Source organism: Phragmites australis, chromosome 5 (genome assembly GCF_958298935.1).
Source record: "Phragmites australis chromosome 5, lpPhrAust1.1, whole genome shotgun sequence".
Lineage (NCBI taxonomy): Eukaryota > Viridiplantae > Streptophyta > Magnoliopsida > Poales > Poaceae > Phragmites > Phragmites australis.
This window is the reverse complement of record NC_084925.1, coordinates 2,818,603-2,831,302: the sequence shown is the minus strand read 5'-3', so window position 1 is coordinate 2,831,302 and position 12,700 is coordinate 2,818,603. Positions and strand designations below refer to the sequence as shown.

Genomic DNA, 12,700 nt, shown 5'->3' with positions numbered 1-12,700 from the left:
CCCGGCTCACGCGCCTCCTCCTCTCGCGTCGGATCGCGCCGTTGCGTTGCGTTGCGTTGCGTTGCTTTACCGTTCCGGCTTTTCCCCGGGTCGCCGGCTGCGCTTTTTTCGCACAGCCCCTCGTCCTGTTTCCGTTTTTTCCACCTCGCCGGCTGCCGTTCACACGGCTCCTCTCATCGTCCCTTCCATTTTATTAGACTAAGAATAAAATAGAAGCTAAAGAGGAATATAAACGGCACTCACCGCTAAGCAGACCTGTACTAACAACAAAGACCGGTTGAAATAACGAAAAAAGGAAGAGAAAGCAACAAGGAAGGAAAGGAAACCAGCAACCGCTTAGTTCAGACCTGCGGCTAATAGATATTGGCTGAATTCCTCTCTGATCTTAAGACCCACAGCCATAGCCCAATTGCTTTGGTTTTGGAAGATTCTCATGTTTCTCTCTTTCCAAATGTTTCACAAAAAGCGATCACGAGACTGTCGAAATAACTTCTTTACCGTGTTTCAATTTGTTTTGCGGCACCACGCCACCAACCTAAGAGAGTGTAAAGCCAATCTATCTGTGGTAAGTTGCTGAGCTAGAGCAAGCTTAGTATGTGATCATACCTCTTTTGAAAATACACAATCTGTATCGGGATTTTATTTTCTTGGTCATAGAGATGGCAAGTGAGATTTTGTGACCATCCTCTTTTGGCTACGCTCCTTTCTTATTCTGATGACATCAACGCCTGCAAGCATTATTCTACTTGGAGGCATCGTCATAAGATGATGTTGCATACCAGTACAACTTTACTAGATGATGATGCATGTGAGTTGTATATTAGCAGCAAGCAAATATCGGAATGTCAGCATTTGTGATGGTGGGGACATGGCGGCAGACAATTCAACGTTGTCGGATGGAGTTCTTTAGTGCCTACAGACATAGATGATCGGCTGATAATTGGCGGCACCAATTCGCCTGGGCCGATCGTGTGAGGATTCTTGGGTGCATATATAATGCCCATATCATGCCCCCTCCCAGCATCGGCTTCACTTGGCTAGCATTCTTCGACTTGTGCCCAAATGGTACAAGAGGTGCACTCCAGAATTCTTGACGGTTTTTAGCAGTGGCTTGGTCTAAGATACTCCATTGTTTCTTTTGAAATTTAGTACTGATACATGTACTAAGCTTCATTTTTTTTTGGTTTGTGTAATAAGGATTACGGTTGTATGCATCCTACGGTGCAAAAGACCGGAATGTTATTTCCATTATCAAAAAAATCCCCTTTTGGCCAGATTGTATGCGATCACACAAGTTTTTACATTTTGGTTGCACTTTGGCTTTCCATATAGCTTTCATGTTGATTTTAGTCATTGTTCCATGAAATTGAGTCTTGTATGCACTGTGTGCCGTGTAGTGACCATTTGCCGTCCATTTCCAAGTGATTTTGTAAGTCTCTTCCCGTGCAAGATTAACTTGTAGAATATTTTCTCAAAGGTATGTTAACTGCAAAAGCTCTTCTCGTGTGCTGATGTCGTCCAAATAGGATAGCCACTAATGATTATGAAGGCCTTGTTTAACATAGAATTTCTTCCTCCTTGATTTGGCAAGGATTAAAGGGGCTATATTTTTTGGTGCCTTCCCATTCAACCAACTGGAGTTCTAGAAGTATGCTTTCTCTCCATTCCTCACATGTACTATTTGTGGATGCATGAAAGAGATCATGGTCTGTTTGATCACATGGCAAAGGAAGCCCTTTCCAAGGTCGATCGTCGTCTTGCCATTGATATCAAAGCCAGCGAAGGCATAGCGTCCGTGCAAACCTCTGAAGATCAACAATACCTAAACATCCATTCTCTTTTGGTTTGGTTACAGTAGATCAATTCACTAGGCAATGGCCGCCACAGACCTTGTCAGGCTCCTCACCTATTGGACTCCTCCTTCAGGTCGCCTTGTGCAACTCATACCAGTTTCTAGATTAGTAGTTGGTACGCACATATTTCCTAAAAAATAGAAATCACAACCATACATCGATTAAAGTATGATGTTAGGGTACAATACATGGTTCATTACAATAAATGGCCATATGCATAATTAAATAAAACCTCATAGCACAACAGATATAATACAAAAGCGCCCTAAGCCCTGCAAGCAATTTGAGTGTAGACGAAACCAAACCTTCCTATTTTTCATCTTCACATTCGACGAAATAGGCATATGGATCATTTGAATCCACATATAGCGAGAATAAGTACGTAAGTTACTCAGCAAGTCCTACCTCAAGAGGAGACATTAGATGCATAAATGTAGATTAAGGATAAAGCTGTATAGTCTTTAAGTTTTGCAGAAAGCTAGTTTTCGATGCATGGTTCAAATTGTAAAGACTATCTTAAAGCATTTCTGAGTGAACTTGTAAGTTGGGCTTATGGGGTTATTAGTCCTGTGGAGATACTTCTATCCTGCCAATTTCCATACTTCTTTTGTCGATGGACACATAGTTCGGGATACTCCAGGCATATAGTTAACATTTTTTAAAAACATGGGCACACTGCCTACTCACACACCAAGGAGATATATATGCCGAAAAGCTAATCATTATGATTGAACCATAGCATGTCCTTAACCAAAGACACGACTATCCGGATAGGTTTAACACTCTGCAGAGGTTGTACACTTTAACCACAGGATATGCATAGACTCTAACCTTAGCAAATTGTGGAACTGTCATAATGAGACGCAATGTCCTCACAATATAGCTACAATATCCACTCACAGGGCACTAAGATACTAGGGACCTTAGAATATTCATGGGAAGGACTACTTAGCGATCACAAAGCTCTGATATAGCCTTAACAACATTAGCAACTGAACCTTGGATTATGTGCTGTCCAAGTCTTCTCCTGGTCCCTGCTGCCACTACCAGCCTCCGAGTGAGTACCGGACTAAGTTGAAGAGGTTGGGTCAAGTCCTGCCCATTCAGGTCATGTGATTATACGATTGAATGCTAGGTAAGATGTCACAGTGAACCGGGCCTTATACGGCCGAGCCAAGTGTCTCCCAGCAATAACACCACAAAGGCGAACCTTGCTCTAAGTTTCATTGAACATATCTTACACACAACAAGCACACAACACTTCACATTGTTTGAAAAGACATGATTAATATATGTAATTATCATGGTTCTTTCATTTGAGCAAATCAATACTAAGCATGCTAGTAAACAAGCATTCACCTAAACAATCATTATAGTTGATGTTGGGGACCTTCTAGGATTTCAACGGAATAAAGATGACAATATCAAAGCATGGCATAAAGAAACTATGTCATAACTACATTAGCATATTTTTAAAATTACAGTTATTAACTTAAGCATACATATCCCTATAATTTGAAACGATAGCTCTACGAGTTGTGTTTAAAAACATAGGAGCAATATGATCAACGGTGTAGTACTTGCCTTCGTTGAAGTCCTCGTCCGCTCCTTCTTCAAACTCCGGATCCTCTGGGTCTTCCTCAAACACGCCTTCCTCTAACAAACGCAACAAACGACAAAAGTGCACACACAAGAAATTAATCAAATTATTATATTAAAAACTAATTAAAATTATAAAATTGACATGATTAGATAGATCTCGAATTTAGATGAATATCGGTGGAAGAATTATCGAAAACGGAGCTAAGACAAAGGGGAAGCGGGTTTAGAAGTTTTTTCATGGGACAAAATCAGAAAAGGGGAAAGGAATATCCTCATAATATTCCTTAGCTTAGCTCTGGTGAAACGGCTTTGGGCGGTTCGGCTTGGGCTGCTCGGCTCTGGGCTGGGTTGGGCTCAGCTGGGGCAGCTCGGCTTGGCTAAAGGGTGGGCCCACCTATCAGCGAGGGGGAGAGAGAGGATAAGGGAGAGGGATAGGCGGCCAGCTTAGGTGGATCGAGTAGAGAGAGCAAGAGAGAGAGGCAGAGGTAGAAAGGCGATGGGGGCGACGAACGACAGTGCATCGGTGATGGAGAGCGGCGACTGCCTCCTACGAGCGACAAGGGAGGGCTGTGGCAGCCGAATCCGGACCGGGATGGGGCGGATCTGGCCAGCGAGGGCAAGGGCGAGGGCCATCAACGGTGAAGAGGCGGCGACCGGTGACAAAGGAGGCTCTGGCGGAGTGACAAATGTATGTGATAGTGTTAGGGTTTGAAGGGGATCTCGGGTTGGCTTTTGGGAAGGAAGGAAGAGAAGCATGGTGCTCACCGGTGGTGGCGACGCTCTGAAGGCGAAGGTGGCAGCACAGGGCACGAGGCGAGGCGAGGCACGGGGCTCGAGGCAGTGCGGGGCGCGAGGATGGATGCGACACGTGACGACAGGATGGGTGGCACGGCGCGTAGCAGAGCAGAGAGCGGTGCGGGTCACAAGGAGAGAGAGATAGAGATTTCAAGATTTTGATTTTTTTTTCTTTTATGGGAAAACATGGGTGTGACATCACCCTTCCATAAAAAACTCTATTGTATTCGATCTATTTTCTTTTGAAGCTATTTTTTCTAGAGGAAGAACCGTAAGATGGTAAGTTGTTTGCGAGGAGAGAACAGACTTGACAAGAGTCTCTTGTCCCTTCCATATTTTTTCCTCTCCCCTTTTATTCTGCTCGCCTTTCATACCCTTTTCAATTCTGGCTAATTTTGCCAAAGCAAGAAATGCATCATTTCCTTCTTTAATTTTCCTGCTTGTTTTGGAGGGGATCTTCCGTTTTAATTCGATCCATGTTTTATTGTTTCGGTCAAATTGAGATGAGGCCCATTTTGCCACAATCACCTCCAAATGTAAATAGTGGCTCAGTCCAATCCGGTATTTTTTGTGGCCTGCTGGGGCAAAATGATAATTGGTGAATTGAGCTTGATCGGCGGAGCGGGGGCTGTGATCGCAATGCCTACAACATTGGTCTAGAGGAAAGTAAGATCTTAGGTCATCTCCAAACACGCTCGAGTTTCTTTTTTACAGCCCTATCTTCGCCTAACTAAAAGAGTGGATCAGAAGACTAGGATCAAGTATATAGAAAAGAAAATAGAAAACAATAAGCGCGAAACTGGAAGCAATCGTAACAATTTGATCCCCACCAAGACCGATTATCTTTTTTTTTTTCCTTTCTAGTAACAAGAGTTGCACGTGTATATGAAAAAAAGGCAACTGGATGACTTACCATATAATCGGCATGATGATTCATGCCTAGCGGCCACGAGGACATCTTTGTCAGATCGGCAACTAAAAGATAAGATGCACTGATTACGGTTGAGTTCCTGGTCTCTAAAATAGATCTAGGAGCAATATAGGTGTGTGAAAGTATCAAATGGTAAATAATAGCCCAAGACAAGATGATGTGTGAGGATGGTAATATGCAAGATAGAATGAGCAAGCGGCATGGGAAATCGAGAAATGAGATGGTGCTCCGCCTTTTGGACTTCGGAAGGAAGGGAAATGGGTACTTAGTTGTTGCGAAACAAGCCGGCTGTGGAATCTTCAGTCCAATGGTTATACTTTGATTGTCCTTTACCAACAAAGACACCAGAAAAGTTTACTAGCGACATCCTTTTTGCTAAGAGCTCTAATCTCTTTTCATTGGATCCATTCCCCTTTCCTTTCCTCCTTCTCTTTCTCTCTACTTTTTTTTTTTTATTTTACATTGAAAAAATCCTTGTAAATCATCTGATTTCCAATTCACCAACATCTCATTTTTACTTGTACTACTAGAAAATACCTCGGGCACCTGAGCAGGTGTGGTGATACAGGGTGCCCGATCTTATCGATGTAGGAATTGGATAAGGGGGAACTGCTAAACATCGAGTGAACCTTTCTTCTTCATCTCCTTTCTCTTTCGTGGCCTACTTTTAATCTAATCATGCATGCATGATCCTACACTATATATGTAGCTGCTGCTTCCTATGATTGAACAACTGAACTGTAAAAGTAAATGTATCTTAACATCTGCATGATATGTATTCTTATACGACATGAAAGGTCCAATTTAGAATGTGGGAAGAATTTTCTGTTCCTACAAGAGTTTTGTTTCTGTGAAATTTGATCATGCGAGCACTGAAAGTGATATCCACATCACTGAATTCTGGACAAGCATTGCGCATATGCAAGCAGTAACAAAGCCGCTGCAATAACATGTTCAAATCCAGCAGCTGCCTCTACGGCGTCTGTCCCTGTCGAGCTCAGCCTTGGTCCTGCGCAGCCGGGCCTTGTAATCCTTCTTCCACGCGCGGAACTGTGCCTTGAGCTTCCTAAGGTCGTCCACGGCGTTGGCGCTCGGGGCGCCCGGCTGCCACGGCCTCGGCGGCTCGACAACGGCGAGCGCTGCCGCGTCGTGCTCCAGCGCCCGGCTCTGGCGCCGGAACTCCACGCCGAGGCGGCTCACCGTGCTGCATCGCCTGGCGCCTACAACCACACGGTCCCGATCGTGCCGCAGCCTCACCGACGGTTCCTCGGACATCTTCATGTGGGACTCGGAGGATTCATGGCGATCATACGCCATCTCACCAGCCCTTGCGGCAGCATCTTGGGCCATCTGCAAGAAAGATAGTTAATCATCGTGTATTCCTGTCAGACCTCAGACTTGGTTGTCTTGGTATTGACATAACACACACACACAAAAAAAAAAAAAAAAAAAAAAATTGCAGTGTGCAAGACTCTAGCGGACCTGCAAAGCAGCCATTTGTTCATGGAAGGCTTCCTCCAAGGACTTGATCTTGATCTCATACTCCAGCCACCTGATGTGGTAGCCCTCGATCCGCCGCTTCAGCACGGCGTTCTCCTCCTCCTTCTGCCGCAGCTGCGCCTCCGCCTCCACCGCCTTCCTCTCCAGCTCCACCAAGAGCGAAACATCCGTCCTCGCGTCTTCCTGCCGTCGATCACGAGAAAATTATTGCGTGTCACATGTCACAGTCCTCTCCCCTCAATTCCTCGAAAGAATCGATGGCCGATGCTAATGTTGATGGGAGCAGAAGTTGATTGAAGGATGCATTGGAACCTTAACAGGCGGCGGTGGCGGCGTCCACGGCCATGCGGCCGTGACCCTTCGCCGCAAAGGATGCCGGCCTCGCGGGGTCGGCCGCGCGGGCAGCGGCGACAGCGGCGGGGAGGCGAGAGTGTCGTCGTCGCCTCCTCCTCCTCCTGATCCTCGCATTAGCGAGTGGAGCATCGCCTCCAGGGAGCTCAGGGCAGACGTCGACAGCGCCGACGACATCGCCATGGCTGGCGTTCTAGCTGATGCCAACGCCGGCGATAGGGCTCCGCACGTGTTTCGCAGATCGATTCAAGAATTCATGGGGCGCGATGTGATGAGCTCCGGATCAAGAAAGCGAAATTTGCAACGAGTTGTTGCGGGCATCGGAACGGGAAGCCTTTATTGACCGATGAGCATGTGCATGCATGTACGTGTTTTTGTGAAGGGATTGAAGGAACCGAAGCGAATAAGGAGAGAGATGATGGACATTGAGGAGAGGGAGCCGGAATATAGGATCTTCCCTGATGGGTATGAATTAACCTTACGCGGACTCTGAATAAAATAACTTATGTCGTATTTGTTAGGCTAAGAGTCTAAATATTCTATTTATTAGATTATAAGTTATTATTGAACTGATACATATGATGAATTATAAGAAATAAAATTTTAATCGGTGTCGTATGTATCATATAATCCTAACGTAGATTCACCCCGGTAGTTCTTTTCACTTTCTCCCAGAAAAAAGTTATCTTCAGTCTCGTTTTGTGAATTGAACTTTTGAATTTTGAAAGTCTGTTTCCGTTGTTCTGATCGGAATCAGATTCGGTCCAGTTTAGACAATCTTCAGCGGAACTCGTCTTCGGTGCTACAGTAGCCGATGTCGACTCTGAGCAGCCACAAATCCCGGTTCAATTGCTGCAGTAATATAGAGATTTACTGTACCAAGTGTGAACGGCAAATTTGCGGCGCGTGAGGCCAACTCGAGCAGCGGAGGTATTCAGTGCTACAGTACCCTGCAAATACAGTAGCATGGGAATTGGTTGCTGGGGTACTGTAGTAGTACGCAATGCTGTAGCGGTACTATTTATAGAGCTACCAGTGGATCCAGCGGGAGGAAAATACTGTATATAGAGCTACCAGTGGATCCAGCGGGAGGAAAATACTGTAGTAACACTGTTTACAAAACTGATAATAGATTCGAAGGGAGGAAAAGAGCAGTAGAGGTAGTAAATAGGATAGCTGTTGAAGATGAAAAAATAAGGGATACTGTAATAGTAATAGGAGATGCTGTAATAGTATTTTTGATGATGAAAATTTGAGGTAGCTGCTGAAGATGACCTGAGGGATGCGAAAATACTGTTTATGAAGGAGGGACGTGACTATGAAGAGATAAAAAATAATATAAATAGTAAATATAATAGCAGTTAGAGATGAAAAAATTAGTAAGTATCGTAATAGTATTAGAAAATACTGTAATAATATTATAGAGAATAAATTTTTAAAGTATAGATTTAATAGCGTGAGAATATGTATCCAATTCGAAACGCAACACACAAAGTTCTATTTTGTTCCCACTTCATTTGGGTGGGTCCCACTTGTCATTGGCAAACAATTTGGGGGGGGGGGGGGGGGACATGGGCCGAGGACCGAGAATCGGCCACTGGACCTTCTGTGTGAAGCACAGGACGTTGGTTTTTTCTTACTTTTTAACCCCATTAAGTATTAATATTTTAATATTAATCTCTCAACCAACTAAAAATTCAATATCTAACCACTCCTTTTCACGCGCGTGACCAAAAGGGTTAGATTCTGAGGAGAGACTAGTATTAAACTATTAGATTTAACGGATTGAAAAATAAAAAAATTCGAGGATGTTTCCACTGCGATACAAACATCTTCTGACATTCAAAGTAATTTTAAATTAACATAAGCATAATAAAATTAAAAAGAGTGAAACTTGACCAAAATTTGTTGAACAATATAAATATTTTCATTCGCCGGTGGAAAAACCGGAAGTCACAAAATTTCAATAAAATTTAAATCCTTGCATTTACACACCCTAGAGTGTGTTCTTACCATAAGCTTACAGATTTTACAGCTGAAAGCACTCCAGGATTTGAACTACAGTGTGTATGAACCCCTAAAAAAGTTTTATATATGCTATGGTACATTCTTTTAGAAACATTGAATATCTTTCCTTGCAATAGGACCTGAACACCGTTTCCCTATCAATGGTGCAACTGAAGCTATCACATTCAAAAGTAAGTAGGTTTATAAGCTGAGTGAATCAAGCAAGTCATTACAAAAAAATTATTGGAAACCAGTGTTTGTAAGTAGAGGTTTGAGCATTGCCGGTGGGTCTTGCCATAAGCCGAATTTTTAAAACACGCTGGACTTGGAAGCCATTGTTTGATGCAAGTTGTGAGTTGTAACGCCTTGAAAATTTGTCCTATGGGGTAAAGAAATGAGTACCAAGTACCAATCTAAATCCAAATGGGTTTGAGCCAAAATGGTCACTTTAATTTGGAAAAGGCTACAGGACCTATCAGGTTCTTCTGGGAAAACCTATAAGGTCAAAATGTTCCGGTGGCGTTTGGCTTGTAATAGCAAGTGTAATTTTGGGGAGAGAAAGATCAACGCAGCAGAAGTGTGCATCTCTGTTGAATTTGGGTATGTTTGGTTGGAGCCTAATTTTGTTACACCTAAAGAAGTGTGCATCTCTGTTGACTTTTGGGTATGTTTAGTTGGAGCCTAATTTTGTTATATCTAAAGAAGTGTGCATCTCTGTTGACTTTTGGGTATGTTTGATTGGAGCCTAATTTTGTTACACTTAAACTTAATCACACTATATATTTTTAGATAACTATTTAATTGACTATCACGATATTTAATTGACTATCACGATTGTGATGAGCCATACTTTGTTAATCTCCTGACTATACGTTATACATTTAGTTTTTTTTAACTAACTTCGTCACACATGTAACTAAGAATTTGTTAGTCACACTTTTCACTACAAACTCACTAAAATCATCTCCAACAACTATCTCAAATTTTCATCGTCAAAATACTATTACAGCATCCCCTGTAACTATTACAGCATCCCCTATCACTAACACTGTAGCAGTATTGTATCACTGGATAGAGATTTTGTTGGATATGAATTTTCAGTGCTATAGTAGACCGTAAAGTACTGTAGCACTGGAATTTGCAAATTTGGAGACTTCGTTGGAGATAGCCTAAGCTTGACCATGGTAAATATAATTGCAATACAAATATGTCATTTATCTACGGGAGTTCCTGAAGCAGGGACCTGAGACAGAGTGAGTGCACCAACGGATGATTTTTACAAGCTGAATGTTGATGCAGCTTTCGACCAGAAAAATAAAAAGGGAGGTTGGGGCTGTGTGGTAAGGGACAACACCGGTGCGGTAGTTGCATCAGGTTCAGGCCACTGCATGCAGTAGGCTCACTAGTGCATCATTCTGAAGCTGTGGGCTGCCATCAGCGTCTCCTCCGTTTTTATTTCGATAAACACAATAATTTCTTCATAAAGAAACAAACGGTTCACTTCTTTTAGATAGTCTTCAAAGAGAAAAAAAAACAATATGCGCATGCATTCCCATAGAAATCAATCATATTTGTGTGTAGGAAAATGGTTTGAATTTTATGGTTTTAAATAAAACTAGAAAAGAAGCGCGTCGTTGGCACACGTGCATGATTAAATTTAGTAGATGACCAGTTGGTTTTACAGTGCCTCTTTCTAAGTTATATCTATTGATATATTTACTTATGGTCTATTGTTATATCTGACATAATAAAAATAGAGGAAATACTTCTGACAATGCTATCCGGTGACAACTATATATAGGAGCAGATATTTTTTAAATTTGGTCTGTATAAAGGTATCTTGCTCGCGTGGGGAGATAACCTGGGCTGAAGGGCACTTGAAGTTTGGCGATCTAGATGGTATGTGTAGATGAGGTTTCGATGGAAGTAAAACGAGAGCGGTAGTGGCGGCTAGGGTTAGGGTTGTTCTACGATTCATAAGCCATTGCTGCTATCTAGGTGGAGAACCGGTACTATAGCGAAGCTTGCACGAGGAGTAATTTGGAAGGGTTTCGGGAGGGCTTAAGCTTTGGATTCATCTCATTTGCATCTCCGTGGGATCTCCGCGCCGGAAAGGTAAGCCTAGTCCTCTTTCGTCCTTCTTCCATGTGGAGATCTATTTCCATGATGAAATTGCCGCACTATTGTACACAATGTGAGTGATGCATCACATACTTGAGCTAATCGATTCCTTTACTTGGCTTGCTAGATCGTGGCCGGATCTTATGGTGATTTATCCTTGCTTATCTGATTTTATTTTGGTGGCTCGTTGCCTTGTGTTGTGTATAGATTTGAGTTGTTGGTGTATACATTGTGGCTGAGTTTGTACTATTCTCATGTTTCGATCTTCGCTTCCATCATATCGAATTTCGGATGCAATATACTGTAGGTTATATTGAGTACAATTTCGGATGAAATATATCTGAAAGCGTTGTATATTTTGGAAGAATACATGATGTATTGATCTGTTAATGAAAGGTTACATATATAAGCCATCCCGTCCTTATCTCTTGACCCGGAGACCGGTAGATTAGGAAGGGAGGCAGCCCAGGAAGGCAAGCCGGATCCTTATCTGTATGCGTGTGCATGGCGCAGGAGAATAGGAAAGCCGGCAATCCAGGGAGGCAAGCAACGGCAAGCACTGTCTATACGTATGCATGGCATGCATGCATACGTATAGTCTAACACTCCCCCGCAGTAGCAACGGTAGAAGGACGAACGTTGAGACTGGACCGAAATTCCGTAACGACGGACGTAGGCAGACCCTTGGTGAAGATGTCGGCGTACTGAGAGGTCGTCGGGACGTGTAGAACGCGCACTTCGCCAAGCGCAACGCGCTCACGAACAAAGTGCAAGTCGATCTCCACGTGCTTGGTATGTTGATGTTGTACCGGTTGATGGAGAGGTACACAGCGCTGATGTTGTCGCAGTAGACCACAGTGGCGCGCCGAAGGGGACTATGGAGCTCGAGCAACAATTGGCGTAGCCAACAAGCCTCTGCGACGCCGTTAGCAACAACACGATACTCTGCCTCAGCGCTTGATCGGGAGACCGTGTGTTGACGCTTTGAAGACCAAGAGACAAGATTGTCACCAAGGAAAACACCGTAGCCCGAGGTGGACTTACGTGTATCGGGACAACCGGCCCAATCAGCGTCGGAGTATACAACAAGGTCGCCGGGATTGGTGCGATGAAGAAAAAGGCCATGATCCAAAGTGCCCTAAAGGTAGCGTAGGATCCGTTTGATGAGGGCAAGGTGCGGCTCGCGGGGATCATGCATGAAGAGGCAGACTTGCTGGACGGCGTAGGCAATATCCGGACGAGTGAAAGTCAGGTACTGTAAGGCCCCAGCAATACTGCGGTAGTGTGTCGGATCAGCGACTGGCGCACCTTCTGCGGAGAGCTTGGAGTGAGTATCAACAGGAGTGCTGCAGGGCTTACATTCGGTCATACCAGCACGCTCCAAAATATCCATGATGTACTGGCGCTGGGAGAGGTGGAGAGAGCCATCCTGACGACGAACAGAGACTCCAAGGAAGTGGTGAAGAGGGCCGAGGTCCTTCATGGAGAAAGCATTCTGAAGAGCATTGATTGTCTTCCGAAGGAGAGAATCAGATGAAGC

The 12,700-nt window shown here is 43.8% G+C and overlaps 1 protein-coding gene across 1 annotated transcript; it reads right to left on the bottom strand.

Moving 5' to 3' along the window:
- Window positions 1-6,135: 6,135 nt before the first annotated feature.
- On the bottom strand, window positions 6,136-7,215 carry LOC133917317 (myosin-3-like). The gene is made up of 3 exons (XM_062361222.1): window positions 7,000-7,215; window positions 6,664-6,864; window positions 6,136-6,531 (listed from the first exon to the last, which is right to left on the bottom strand). Exons 1-3 carry the CDS (start codon window positions 7,213-7,215, stop codon window positions 6,136-6,138), a joined length of 813 nt encoding a protein of 270 aa, XP_062217206.1.
- Window positions 7,216-12,700: the final 5,485 nt, after the last annotated feature.